The sequence below is a fragment of the Artibeus jamaicensis genome, unplaced genomic scaffold (genome assembly GCF_021234435.1).
Source record: "Artibeus jamaicensis isolate MK-2021 breed Jamaican fruit bat unplaced genomic scaffold, CSHL_Jam_final contig_432, whole genome shotgun sequence".
NCBI classification, from domain to species: Eukaryota; Metazoa; Chordata; class Mammalia; order Chiroptera; family Phyllostomidae; genus Artibeus; species Artibeus jamaicensis.
In genome coordinates, this window is record NW_026521828.1 from 14,775,729 (window position 1) to 14,789,861 (window position 14,133).

Here is a 14,133-nt window from a genome sequence, read left to right on the forward strand (position 1 = left end):
TGGGGGGGCAAGAATAGCATGGGAAATATAGAATCTAAAGGACTGGAGACACATGGTCATAAACTAAAGGGGGGTAATGGTGGGGATGGGGGGGTAGGGTGGAGAGGAATGAAGGGAGGAATAGAACAACTGTAACAGCATAATCAATTAAAAAAATAAAAATTTTAAAAAATAAAAAAAGAAAAAAAAAAGAAAATAACACTGAGTCGATAGGACACCACTATAGTAAAAGGTTTTTCAAACTACCAGTCAGCTATGAAGTAGAACAGATTAAAAAATAACAACTGTCACCACATAGAATAAGGCTATATTTTGTTTCTTAATCATTTTATGTGTCCACACATACATACACATGCACTAGGCCATTAGACAAGATTTAGTTTTTACTTTGGTCCACAGTTAAAATGTTTAAAAATCAGCATTTGGTGGGAAGAGCCCAGGCTTTGGCTTCACAGACAGGCCTAGTGTGAATTCTGTTACAGCTGCTGTTACTACCTAAGGAATTCCTGTGATCACATCCCAGCCAATTCTCTGCGAGAGACCAAAGAAAAAATTCCCTTTCTCAAAGATTAGCCCCCTTTACAGTGGCTATTAGAACCTTCTTATTGGCAGCAGGACTATTTGATAGGATCTAAGATGAAAGCAAAAAGCTTTACTCATCCAACCAATATATGTCAATGGGCAGCCTAAACTCCATGAGGTCAGAAATCACTCCCATTTTCACAGCACTCAGGCCAGAGCTTTTAAACAGTAGTAACTCAATGACTATTTGGATTATAACAATAGTTTAATAAATAAGAATGAATGAACCAATGAATGACTATTCTATAGCAAACACTGGAGACAGAAATAAGACATAAATCTGGGACTTTAGAAAATTTTATATATATATTTAATTTATATGTAATATATATTATATAGTAAGTTTTAGATATATCTCTTAACTCATGCTTTCAACAAATATTCATTTAAAAGGTACTATTCTCTAGGCACTTTGCTAGGTACTGCAATAAACAGAATAACCATATTCACTCCCTAAAAGCAAAAATCTATAGTGTAATAACCATACAAACAGTTAAAGAGTAAAATGTAAGTGCTATGCAGGGTACTATGGAATAATACAGAAGCAAGACCTAATCTGGATGCAGAAGACAGGGAGGGAGAACTCAGAAAACCAGGTCCATGAGAAAATAATATTTAGCCAGAGTTTGAGGATTAAAAGCTAGAAGCTCGTTTCTCTTTTATTAAGAGGGCACAGAGAAAGGGTCCATGTAGGTTGACAAACTGAAGTGATAAAAGGGAGAATGGAGGGGAAGAGATGAAGTGATAGAGGAAGAAAGGAGCAAATCACACAGAGCCTAACCTTTCCCTGAGGGTTCTGAACAAAGGGAAATTCAAGAGTGGTGTGGTCACATTTGCATTCTAGAAAGATCAGTCCTGCGGATGGCAGCTTTGAGGAAGAAATCATTGTAGATGTGTTTAGGAGACAATGTGAATGAAATTTCAGAAAACCAAAGGGGGATCCACACTACCATCTTAGATACGACAGTGTACACTGATGAGAAGTATCCACCAGTGAGGTTATTTTGGACATAGATTCAAGATTAGAACTTGGTGACAAATTTAGTGCAGAAGATGGTGCATGGTAAGGCCAAGGGAGGCATCAAGGAGAACACTTAGGTTTTGGTTTCACCAACCAGTTGGAAGAAAGAGAAGCCATGGAGAGGCTTAAAAATATTTTGGTGTGAATGATCAAAATAGCAATGTAGGATATATAAATTTTGAACTGACTATAGGATATCCAAATTACCAAGAAGGCACTTAGTATCTGGTCTAAAGATCATAAGAGAGATCTAGAAAAGAGATACATGTGACATACATTTTGGATATATATGTACGGATCATATATCATGTATATGTATATATCACTTATATAATGTGAATAAATGAGCTCATCTAAGGAAAATAAAAAGTGAGGCATGAATAGAACCCAGGGCCAATATTTGAGAAACTCCAAGTCTTTACACATTAGAGAAAGAAGATTCAATAAAGAGGATGGAGAGGATACAAGGATGAAGAAGCTATGAGGAGGAGTTGTAGGGGACCCAAGAAAAGAGGTGATATAGAAGGTACTCAACTGTGAAGAATTAGAGGCTACATGCTCTGAAAGACTCTCCAAGGGATTAATCAGCCTGAACTGGTGACCTAAGCAAGCACAAGTTCACTAGTAGTAGCAAAGGAGGGAGCTAGAATGTGAAGGTTTAGTCATAAATGGAAGATGGGAGAGCCAGCCATATATACAAACAGTTTTAAACACGTTTTATCTGTTACATTAAAGCATGCTTAAGATGCCACAGAAGCCCAGAATGAGCTAAGGAAGTTTTCCAGTAAGGCACCACATTCAAACTAAATCTTAAAAACATAGGAAGAATTTGCCCTGGCTGGTGTAGCTCAGTGGATGGAGCACAGGCCTGTGAAGCAAAGGGTTGCCAGTTCAATTCTCAGTCATGGCATATGCCTGGGTTGCAGGCCAGGTCTCCAGTAGGGGCCACATGAGAGGCAACCACACATTGATGTTTCTCTCCAACTCTTTCTCCTTTCCTTCCCCTCTCTCTAAAAATAAATAAATAAAACATTATAAAAATAGGAAGAATTTATTCATGTAAAAGCATAAAGAGGGGCATTCTGGTTAGACAAAACAGCATTACATATACTAAAAAAATAGCAACAATAAAAATAATTGCCATGGATAATATTTCTAAATGTTAGAAACTGTTCTAAAAGCTTTACAGGTATCAGTTCACTTAAACTGCAAAATCAACCTCTTCCTTCTACAACCACCATTGTCTCTTGGTTAGACTCTGACAACAGCCTAGCAGCTGGGTTTCCTGCTGCTGGACTTGCCTCCTGGGTCATTCTCACAGAGCAGTTGAAGTGACCTTTGAGAATGAACATCATGTCATGTCGTTCCTCCACCATAACTCTCCAGAGGCATTCCCTTTGATCAAAATACAAAGGCCCTTTATTAGCTAGGACTGCTTTAGCTTGCTGTCTGTGTTTCTATCATCCTGGATATCTCTCCAAAACGTCAAGCAAGTCTCAGAGCCTTTGAACTTTCTATTGTTTCTCTCTGCCTGGTGTGCTTGTTCCTGGATATTCACGTGGTTCAGATGTTACACTTCTTTCATGTCTCTGTTCAAACATCACCTGATCAGCAAGGCCTTCCCTGACCAATTCAATAATAACTGTCTTCCAGCACACTTGTCCTTTTTATCCATTTTCTCCATGATATTTATCATAATCTGATATACTTTAGAATTATTTTTATTGCCTGTCTTCCTCAACTAAAAGTCAATGGAAGCTCCATGAGGGGGAATACTATCATTTCTACTCACTGAGAGATCCCCAGAAATGAAGACAGTTATTGACATATGTGAGCATCTAGGAAGGTCTGAGATTTTACCCTACTTGAAAGCTACCAAGTGAGCCTTCCATGGTTAAATAGATACTGGGAAAAGACACAAATTCCTACATCAGAGACAAGAGACTTAAGTATTCAATAACAACAGTCAGAGTGTCACCATTTGTTCTACTATTCCAGGCCCCACTTCCACAGGGTGATGTGAAGAGGGCCCAGTGGTACCTGAACAAAAAGTGCAGTGTGTTACAAGAGTAGGGTACCAAGCTTTAAAAAAATCCCTAGTCTTTTTTTTTACTTTCTTTTTTTTATTTTAATTTTTATTTAGTTATTTTTCAAGTACCGTTTTCTGTTTATTTCTCCTATTCCAGCCCACCCCTCCCCCATGCACCTCACCTCCCTCCCATTTCTACCCCCCTTAGTTATTGTCCCTGTGTCCTTTATACTTGTCCCTCTAAATCCCTCCCATTTTTTCCCTTAAATTCCCTCCCCTCTCCCCTCTGGTAGCTGTCCCCCTGTTCTCTATTTCAGTGTATTTGTTTTTATTTTGCTTGCTTGTCTGTTTTGTTGTTTAGCTTCCTGTTAAAGGTGAGATCATATGGTATTTGTCTTTTAACCCCTGCCTTATTTCACTTAGCATAATGCTTAAAAACACACACATAGACCAATGGAATAGAACAGAGAGCCCAGAAATAAACCCAACTCTCTACAGTCAATTAATATTCAACGAAGGGGGCAGTAACATAAAATGGAGTAAAGATAGCCTCTTCAACAAATGGTGTTGGGAGAACTTGACAGCTACATGCAAAAAAATGAAACTTGAGCACCAACTTACACCATACACCAAAAAAAATTTAAGGTGGATAAAAGACTTAAATATAAGCCTTGAAACCATTAAAATCCTAGAGGAGAACATTGGCAGGAAAGTCTCAGATATTTCACACAGCAACATTTTTACCGATATGTCCCCTAGAGCAAGGAATATAAAGGAAAGAATAAACAAATGGGATCTCATCAAAATTAAAAGTTTCTGCATGGCTAAAGAAAACAGTATTAAATTAAAAAGACAATGAACAGAATGGGAAAACATATTTGCCAATGGTACCTCAGACAAAGGTTTAATCTCCAAAATATACAAAGAACTTACACAACTCCACTCTAAGAAGGCAACCAACCCAATTAAAAAATGGGAAAAGGAGGCCCTGGCTGGTGTAGCTCAGTGGATTGAGCACGGGCATGCGAACCAGACAATCGCAGTTCGAATCCCAGTCAGGGCACATACCAGGGTTGCAGGCCAGTTCCCTGCAGGCCAGTTCCCAGCAGGGGACGCACAAAAGGCAACCATACATTGATGTTTCTCTCCCTCTTTCCTTCCCTTCCCCTCTAAAGATAAATAAATAAAATTTTTTTTTAAAATGGTAAAAGGACGTGAACAGACACTTCCCCAATGAGGACATACAGAAGATCCAGAGACACATGAACAAATGCTCAATATTGCTAGCTATCTGAGAGATGCAAATTAAAACCACAATGAGATACCACTTTACACCAGTCAGGATGGCTATCATAAACAAAGCAAAAAACAACAAATGTTGGAGAAGTTGTGGGGGAAAAGGGGACCCTAGTTCACTGTTGGTGGGATTGCAGACTGGTACAATCATTATGGAAAACAGTATGGAATTTTCTCAGAAAAATAAAAATCATCCTGCCTTTTGATCCAGCAATTCCACTGCTAGGATTATATCCTAAGAACCCCAAAACATCAATTTCAAAGAACCTATGCACCACAATGTTCATAGCAGCACAATTTACAATAGCCAAGAGCTGAAGCAACCTAGGTGCCCGTCAGTAAATGAATGGATCAAAAAATTGTGGTACATATACACAATGGAATTCTATGCAGCAGAGAGAAAGAAAAAATCCCTAGTGTTTTTAAGAGTCTACCTAAGCTTTGCCCTCAAAGGAGATATTATCTTTATCACACTAAATACAAAGAGACTTCCCTTTTCTTCTAGAGGGAGACGCTATATTTCACTTTCCAAGGCCATTTGTTACACAAGCACTCTTGAGAAGATGGGCTGAAACACAGGAATTCAGCGCCCCTACTCGCAAGACACACAAAACATGAGGGACAATAAAGAACTGTCTCCCAATAACACCTGGCAGACACAATACATATCTCTGAATGGAAGGTCAACACTCTGAGTTAGGTGAGGTTTTCATTTTAGCTCTCAGATTGAGACACAACAAAAGTGAACTCCATCTCCAATATCACAGAGCTGGTGAGTGTCTCAGGCAAGTTCACACACACCTCCAGGAACTGAATCCTCCCAGTCTCTCATTTGTCCCTCTGTCAGCTACTTTAGGCTTTGTGAATGGGTGACAGAAAAGAGAGAAAGTATAAAAAAGGGAAAAGCTAAAGAAAAAGCAAGAAAGAACGAAGAGGTTTTTAAAAATATGCGTATCTGATCAGATATCCAGAAGTACAGAGCGCAAGGACCTTTGAGTCCCCTTAGAAAAGAAAACACCAGGGCTGAAGAAAAGAAAGGCCTTCCCAAAATAACAGAGCAGGCTAGCAAGGGAGCCAACTCATTAACCACCAGAACTCTTGTCCTGACAGAACCTTGGCCTTGCACCTCCCAAGCCCATGACATTCCTTCCTCCTCTCTTACACAGGTGACATCACCCAAACCTGGGGGCCAGGCTGCACTACAAAGTCAATCAATAACCAAGGAGGTCTGTGATGTGGGGCAGCAGGCGGAGCCAACCTGCCTATATAACCTTTCCAGTCCAAATGTTCCAAAGAGAAGTGCTAACTTCAGTGTGGTTTTCAGCTGAGCTCTGGACACAACACTTTAGCCATGAAGGTAACAGCCCTCTTTCTCCTCAGTGCCTTGGCGCTGCTGAGTTTATCTGGTAGGTGTCTTTGCATACTTTTCTGATTTGAATTAAACCTTTTCACCTGTTGCTTGACCAAGGACATTACCTTCTAGACTTAGACAGAGTCTACTCTTGAACAGAAATTTTGGTCCCGGTGAGATGAAATAAGATCTCAATAGGCAAGAATTATAGAAATGGGACTTTTAATGTAAAATGAGGAAAACAATTCTTAAACTTGCTTACAAAAGGAGACTTAAATGTAATTGCATGACTTAGTTTTGTGTCAGAGAACCTGGTTACCTGGTTGCTGCGAGTTGTAACTATTTTAGCAGCTAACTGTGAACTTCACTGAAAAACTGAGGTAAAGACACTTACACTTCTTATATCACTAACAGTGAGGTCAAAGGCCTTAGTAACTGCTTGTGGGGCTGTCAGTGAGCACTCGGAAGGTGTTTGCTCATTTCGAGCAGTAAACACATCATTTATGTTTTTGAGGAAATGGGTTGACTTTTCTGAAAAAATCAAATTGGGATACTTTGGTCATCATCAAATTTTTGCTTGGTTTTTCGAGGTTTCAGCAGGCAGAATGTGAGGGGACACCAATGCAATGTCCCAGAGAGAAAACAGGAAGGAGTGGGGAGTGGAAAGGCCAGTGGAGAAGCCACAGTCTTAAATGGAAGCAGAGAATTCTGAAGAGAATAGATCTAGCTTCTCCCACCCAGGACCCAACTTCACATGCCTGATTTGTGTTTTCTAGGTAACGCTAGGGCTGAAGTTCCAGGAACACAGGTAAAGACAATTTTGTAATCTCTTATTTCTCAGGCTAGAACTGTTTGCTCTGACCAAAGCGCAGTCCAGTGGTTACACTTCAGTTTAGCCTAAGGTGCAGATGAGGAGCATGAATTCCTCATTTTGCTATAAAGTCAAAGAATGGGAAATGATTCTGTTTAATCCCACTTTTAGGCTAAATGTAACAGTGAAGTGAATGGGTGTACCAGGATCTATAACCCCGTCTGTGGGACTGATGGATACACTTACCCCAATGAATGCGAGTTATGTAGGGAAAACAAGTGAGTAGAGACTTAAATTTGTTTCAAAATACATTTTAAGCTTGTTGTCTTCAAATGTTCATATATCTTATCCCTTGAAGCCCCCAATCAATATGCCAATATCATCCATCTTACTACAAGAGAAATAAGACATCTTGTTTTCCCAAAAATAATTTTCAATCTTTTTTCTTCTAATTATATATCTCATATGATTATATAGAGAGGAGTGTGTGTTGACAGAAAATAATATTTAAGCATTGTGCAAGGCACTTAATATTCACTAAGAGCTGATGAAGTAAATAACACCAAGCCCGTTATTCAGATGAAGGAACTGAAACTCAATTACTCCATGTAACTTGCTCAAGGTCACCTGGCAGCAAGTGGCAGACCTGGGACCTAATCCTTGCTCTTTCCACTAGGCTTTAAAGTCAAGTACCCGACTAAGGATCTGCAAGATGCAGAAGAAAATCCAGCATGTTCTGTCTCTCAATTTGCTTATACTCAACGCTAACACAGTGTTGTCAATGGAAGTATGAGCATAGTGCTCTGACAGGAGAAAATTCAAAACAAATAATTATGTCTGCTAAAACTTGTAAGTTTGAAGGCTTTATGCCATAAAGAAGGAGAGAGATAAGAAGGAAAAATGAACAAAAGAAAGACAGGAACTAATAACATGGTGCAACATAAAATGAGTTAAGGGCAATAAAACAGAAGGAGGGAAAGTATTTGAATAGTTATCTCACAAATTTAAAAAAAAATCCTTGTATGATAAGAAAAAAGCCCATGATTTTATAGTAAGTAGAACAGTGGATAGCCTGGATTTTTAAAAAAGCTCATATACCTAAAACACCCTTAAATTTAAAATGCCATTCTGGGTGATAATCATGATCATGTTTACTAAAACCTCACATATGGAAATATAAATTATATATACATTGGGTGACCAAAATCTACTTTTATAGCACTTTTATTCATGGACATGTCAGCCAGCCTCAAGGAAACTCATTTTCTGAAGTGACAATGGATTGGTGGTAAGAACCAGGATCGGCACTCAGAGAAAGATTTGCCACAGATTTTCTGTGTCACTCAGCTGCTGAGCAGTTAACATGTGCCAAGCCTTGCACCAGTCTCCTCAGCTTTTCTTGTGCTTGTGACTCAGAGGAAATAGGTCACAGGCACAAATAAAGTCACGTCTTGCCACGTGTGACAAATGCCACCAAGTGAGCTGTGAGTAAACTGCTATGGGAGTGGAGAAAAGATAGGGATTTCTTCTTACTGAAAGAGTCAAGAAAGGATTTATGAAAAGTATGTTATTTAAACAGGGCTATGAATTTTGGCAGCATGATGAAAGTATTCCAGGTTAAATGATGGTATAAAATGATCAAAGCAAAAGAGATTCCATAGGTGGCCCAGAAAACCCAGGTATTCTGGAACTGATCTGGTATTAAGACTGATTAAGGTTCACATGACTACATACATTTCCATTATTCCACTGTACAAATTCCCTATCATTACATGGACCCTCTCTTGGTCTGCTTTAACCTTCCAGAAAGCTCTTAGTGTTTAACAAAGATTCTGGAAATAGGTCCTCAGGGAGACATACTTAATATCCTAAAGTTTTAGTCCCCAGGCATTAGGTGTTGGCTTTGTGGTGAATTTATTTCCACAATGAAGACTTGTAAGAGGAAGTTGAAACCACCTGTTAATTTTCTCATGACCCATGTTGTTGACATTGAGGTGAAACAACATATTTCCATCCAAGGGGAGGAGAAAGCAATAAAATGGCCTTGAGACTTGAGAAATTTCCAAGCGCCAAGACCAAAAAGCCCAATATTTAGTGGAACACATTGGGAAAACATGAGCACAGAGCTGGGACACCCACCCTACCCCTTAGCCTTTAAAACCTACCTGTTGTGCTTGTTCCCTCTATTCTTTAACAAAATATACGTAAATATGGGAGGAATATTTGATTGTCAGAAAATGTAACTTCTCTTCCTGTATTTTTCCAGGTAAAAAAACAGTCTACAGAGAAAGTGTGGCTTTCCCAAATGCAACATCTTTTCCAACGTACTATATTGCCTTTCTCTCCCTATTGCCCCTGAAAAGCACCAGACAAATGCATTGCATACTTAACAACTTAACACCTAGTTGTTGGGTTTTGTGATGGGTAGAAAACCAGGGGCTTTTATCTCCTTGGTGGTTATGTGCTTGACAGATATACTCAGTAAGGACCTTTTTACTATGTCTTCTATGTCTTTGTGGGGACTGTGTACTGACAAGTTCTTTTCAGTGCCCTCCAGTAGAACTTTCTACAATGGCAGCAATGCTCTCCATCTGGGCTACCTTGTTTCATAATTATTAACCACTAGCCATGCCACTGGTGCTTAAAACATGCATAATACAACCAAGAAACTGAATTTTAATATCAGTTAGCTTTAACTGATTAAATTTAAATAGCTCTATCTGGATTGTGTCTACTATATTGGACAGCTAGAGGAAAGAAGTGAACTTGAGTGCTCCGTTTAGATGTTTGTGCTTGTACATGTTAACTCAGAAAGAAGTACTATGAGTGGTCAATAATTATGAAACAAGAAAGCATCAAACCCCTTGAAACAAAAAATCAGCAAGGTTCAGATAAATACATGCATAAAAATATAGAAAAATCCAATGCCCTCAAGCAATAGAGAAATGAAAGAAATTTTATAAGAGTATATTCAAGGAAAGGCTGGATAGAAAAATGAGAGATTTGGGAACAATCTCACAAGGAGCAATTAAAGGACTTAGAAATATTTAGCTTAGAGAAGAGGAAACTGGTTTCTGAAAGGTGGTGGGGGGCAGAAAAATTGTATCTGCAGGTGAGCATGCTTAGAGCTGGCAGGCATCACACAGAATAGAGAGATGACCTCCTTTCGTGAGATCTCACAAATATGAATCCCCAGACTTCTAAGGGAAAAGATCAGTTAGTCAGAAGGGCCTGCAGCAGCCCAGGCAGCAACCTGGAAACATGGTGGTTAGAACAATGACTTCAGGAGCAACAGATACAACAATGGATTAGAGATTAATTTCAGAGGTTGAGTGTAATGCCCCAGTGATCTGTAAAGACAGAACTTTTTCCTTTCTGTTATATCCCTAGTGTATGTAATAGTCAATCAATATACGATGAATAAATGAGTAAGTTAATGAACATGTGAATGAAAGGAATAGAAATGGGAATAAATCTCAAATACTTCCAGGTAGCTCAGTTGGTTAGAGCTTCATGTTATCCTGATACACCATGTTTGTGGGTTCAATCTCTGGTCAGGGCACATACAAGCAACCAATGAATATATAAATAAGTAGTACAACAAATTGATGTGTCTGTCTCTCTTTCTCTATTTCTCCTTCCCTCTTTCCTTTCTCTCTTTCTAAAATCAATTAATTAAAAATATTTTAAATAAAGTTAAACTTTTTTCATTGTTTTTCTCCCATAGTTACATTTTTTGTCAGCGGTTTAAGCTAATTTTTTTCCAATCTCTTCCACAGGAGACGTGAGTTCCCTGTCCTCATTAAAAAATATGGACCTTGCTGAGAAGCAAGGTGGTGAAATCCTGTAAGGCCACCAAAATGTCCGGCTAGCCTAATTGTTGAATAAAATGCATCAAAATACTTCCTGCATTTCCCAAATGCTTTATTTTCAAGGGCATGTTTGATTACAGTGGGGACTGAGGGCTGAGTTTATAAAATCCAGCAATCCTGTACTTTCAGACAGGGTTTCCTTCACAGTGTTTTTTCCTTTCCCACCTTCCTCACATTCTGAGGACTCTGTCTCAGGACATGTGACTGCAAATATTAAGTGACAGGACACAGCCAATCATCAATACATTTAGTATCAGACTAGCATTTTCAGGAACAGTTAGAAAAATAGTTCAGAAACATATTACCCATCACTTTTCACTACTGAAATGATTCCTTTAGGTTTTGGGAGGATTTAATTGAGCATCTATTGTGCCTGCCACGGGTCTAGGTACACATAAGTAAGATTTCAAAGAGCTATCTGGTAAAGAACAATTTAGTCTTAAGAGTCCTTCCATCTTGGAGTGTAGATTTCAGGTGAGACATGATTTTCTCAAAGAGGCTCTGAATTATTGAGGAAACCAAAAAAAGATACATTTTCTCAACTACACTGTGGAGCAGCCTCTGTGTTCAGCCTTAATTCCTCTTCAGCAGAGGTAATTAATTTCCCATCAGTGACTGAGTTGAGGAGCAGTGATATGCAGCTCTCCATTTTCCCTGTTACCTGAGGTTTGGATGGAGGACTTCAAAGAGCTTGACTTAAGAGACACAGCTCATAGGGCCTGAGGGGTTTGTGCTAAGATCACCAGAGGGAAAACAAAAACCTGATTCTGAGTTAATTTGAGGAATAGTGTCTTTTACCCCCAAACGATCCCCAAGAGGTGATCTGGCAAGGAAGGGACTGTGGGGATGACTTTACCCTCAAGTCCCCCTGTCCGCCATGGATGAAAGTAAACACTACAAAGACATGATCTGCTTTGGGAAGAGAGGTGGCCAGTTTCTCAGAGGAAAAAGGCCAGGAGCCCCTTCCTCCAGGGACATTTATTGGGTTGTAATACACAGGAATACAGGGAGGCAAGGATCAAACAGTAGATAACATTTCGAAGAAATCTGAGGGCTTAGTCTGAGTCAGAGTCTGTCAGGAAGGGGGTTTGCAGAAACTTTGGGAGACATACTCATTTCCTGCTCAGACCCTTAACATATGAATGAAAGTACTCTTAGCAGGTTTCACAGGATCTTGTAGGAATTCTTTCTTATGTCAGATCCCTGGATCCACTCTAGCAAGGCAAGGAGCTACACCCTTCCCCACCAGGTTTTCAGGCTTAAGTGGATTAGAGCCAAGAAGTGCTTCTCCCAGAGGACATGGGGACTCGGGCTATGTCACATAGCTGGGGGCAAGGGTCCATTGCTCCCTCTTTGTTGCAGCCCCCAAGTCCTTCCATGAAGGCCTCCCAAGTGATCGAGTCTGGCTTAGGTTGACCCTCTCTTTGTGAGGAGTCTTACCCCTCATTGACTTCCAATCATGCTTTGGGGGCAGGGAGAGGAAACTGAGGCAGCGTTTGCTACCCGAGACAAGCTCTGTCTCCTGTGGCACGAATTCCGGAGATTGCTCACTCATCCTTAGCCATGGGGGGTATTTACAATTCCTGAAACCAGGCAGAGTGGTTCCTAACAAGGGACCACAGACCATACTAACTGACTGTGAGGATGGTGTGTATTCACATGTGAGCCACAATAACCCTGTGAGGCTACCTTCATCTTCTGAGCACACTTAGGAAAATTAAGTATTGACTAATACCACCAGCAAGTAAGATGGAAGAGTTATGCTTCCAAGCTGACTCCAAATCCAATGCTTCTCCATCTAAACCACAATCACCTCTGGTAGACTACTCCTTTTCTATTTCTTCTGTAGGAACTTTAGGTAAGATCCTCATATAAAAAGGCCTATATGTTTATATTCAGAGGCTGCAAATAAGGTACAAATAAAGAGTCACATCCAGAAGAAGAAAGTACCAATAATTACTGAAAACAAAAAGGAAAAGCAACTTAAATTCCTGAGCTCATATAGAAAACTAACCTAGAATGGAGAAGGGGACAGAGGGTTAAAACAGCCTGAGATGCATCAGGTCGCCTGATATATAGAGGGGAATAGATGATCCATCAGACAAGACATAGCCAGTCAAAATCTGCCCCACACCTGCAAAAGACTGACACGAAAGTTTGAGGCTAATTTCTTGTGATATTCAGAATACACGTCTTGAGGTTTATATCTGACCACTAGGGGATGCTGTGTTCTGTAAAGTGATTCGACCAAACAAGCCCCAAACAGTTCACCAGACAGTATGCTAACAGATATTATGTATGTAAGATGGCTTCCAGCATCTTGTCCTTGACACTAGAGGACACTTGAAGAGCACCCCTAATATTATGAAACTTTGCCATGGTAAGCAGAATTTGAATCACTGAGTGCTAGAAAGAGTCATGTCTAACTGGACCATTTCACAGGTCTGGAGATAAAAGGGTTGGAAGTTACAGGCAGAAACAATACATAAGCCCAGATTACCTTGCCTGCTTCTAATGGTTCTGCACACACTCTCTCTCTTCTGTTAAAAGATAAACTGAGGCAACTCACATTTCTGCCTGGTCATATTCTTGGGACTCCCAACCTTACTCTTGCCCAGCCAAGTTCTCAGGATACAAAGAGGAAGGAAATAACTATCCTTGAAAGAGAAAGCTCTTAAAGCAAAGTCACAATTCAAAGACCTAATTCTTACTTTTTTTTTACCCAACAATCTGAATTTGGAAAAGAAGGAACAAGGTGAAATTTTACCTTCCTGTCTCAACCAGATACCACAACTACAGACAGAGATAGATGCACTGCCTTTGGTCAGAACTGTGACTCTTCCCAAGTTTGCTAGGTCCCCCAGGATCCTGTCTGCAGGCTCTGGAGTGAGACCCTAGTGGGTCTCACCTAAGTTACCAGAAAGTGTAGAGAAGGAAAAACAATTTTCCCTGTACCCTTTACGGTGAGAGCTTGGCTGCAAGGTGCCTTGTTCTCTTAGGTACCTCATACCTGGATAAACTCACCTAGATTGAAAGTTCTCCACCATGGCCACTGCAATTCAAGGTTATCTTTGATAAGCATAACCTGCTTGTTCAGCCTTTAAACAAAATTTATTTACCCAAGGCCTCAAACTGGACCCAGTCCAGCTTACATTGGGCCCAGTCTGACCC

The 14,133-nt window shown here is 39.9% G+C and overlaps 1 protein-coding gene across 1 annotated transcript; it reads left to right on the forward strand.

The window, feature by feature from the left end:
- Positions 1 to 6,272: 6,272 nt before the first annotated feature.
- On the forward strand, positions 6,273 to 10,957 carry LOC119061354 (serine protease inhibitor Kazal-type 1-like). The gene is made up of 4 exons (XM_053665952.1): positions 6,273 to 6,334; positions 7,056 to 7,087; positions 7,262 to 7,368; positions 10,870 to 10,957. The coding sequence occupies exons 1-4, from the start codon at positions 6,280 to 6,282 to the stop codon at positions 10,913 to 10,915; spliced, it is 240 nt and encodes a 79-aa protein (XP_053521927.1). The 5' UTR covers positions 6,273 to 6,279; the 3' UTR covers positions 10,916 to 10,957.
- The last annotated feature ends 3,176 nt before the right edge of the window (positions 10,958 to 14,133 follow it).